Source organism: Oryx dammah, unplaced genomic scaffold (genome assembly GCF_014754425.2).
Source record: "Oryx dammah isolate SB20612 unplaced genomic scaffold, SCBI_Odam_1.1 HiC_scaffold_24, whole genome shotgun sequence".
Lineage (NCBI taxonomy): Eukaryota > Metazoa > Chordata > Mammalia > Artiodactyla > Bovidae > Oryx > Oryx dammah.
This window is the reverse complement of record NW_024070208.1, coordinates 85,134,861-85,135,315: the sequence shown is the minus strand read 5'-3', so window position 1 is coordinate 85,135,315 and position 455 is coordinate 85,134,861. Positions and strand designations below refer to the sequence as shown.

The 455-nt window shown below is 75.4% G+C and overlaps 1 protein-coding gene across 1 annotated transcript in view; it reads left to right on the top strand.

The window, feature by feature from the left end:
* CUNH13orf46 (chromosome unknown C13orf46 homolog) overlaps positions 1-455 on the top strand; it is an 8,635-nt gene continuing 8,180 nt past the window's right edge. The window contains exon 1 of the mRNA XM_040267500.1: positions 1-190. Coding sequence (XP_040123434.1) covers positions 1-190 — 190 coding nt within the window. The remainder of the gene's footprint in view (positions 191-455) is intronic.

Sequence of the window (455 nt, the reverse complement as noted above, 5' to 3'; positions counted from 1 at the left end):
ATGGACAAGGACAGCACAGCCACCCACCGAAGGCACCGGCCTGGCCCCGGCGCCCCTCCCGTGGGCGTGGGCCCCGCACACCTCAAGGCGGCCAGCGAGATGGCCGAGCTGCAGCGGAGCCGGAGTGTGGGCGGCCTGCTCCAGAAGGGGGACACGCCGAGCTGCCTCACGAAGCTGTGCAAGGAGCCAGGTGGGGGCAGGCGGCCCACCCCGAGCTGACTCGGGCCCCAAGTCCCCGCACGTGGGGCTGCGGGGGCCATCCTGGGGCCGGGGGTTGTGGGGGGCCCATCCTAAGGGCCTGGGGGCTGTGGGGCCCGTCCTGGGGGCCAGGGGCTTCAGGGGGCCCATCCTGGGGGCCAGGGGCTTCAGGGGGCCCATCCTGGGGGCCAGGGGCTTCAGGGGGCCCATCCTGGGGGCCAGGGGCTTCAGGGGGCCCATCCTGGGGGCCAGGGGCT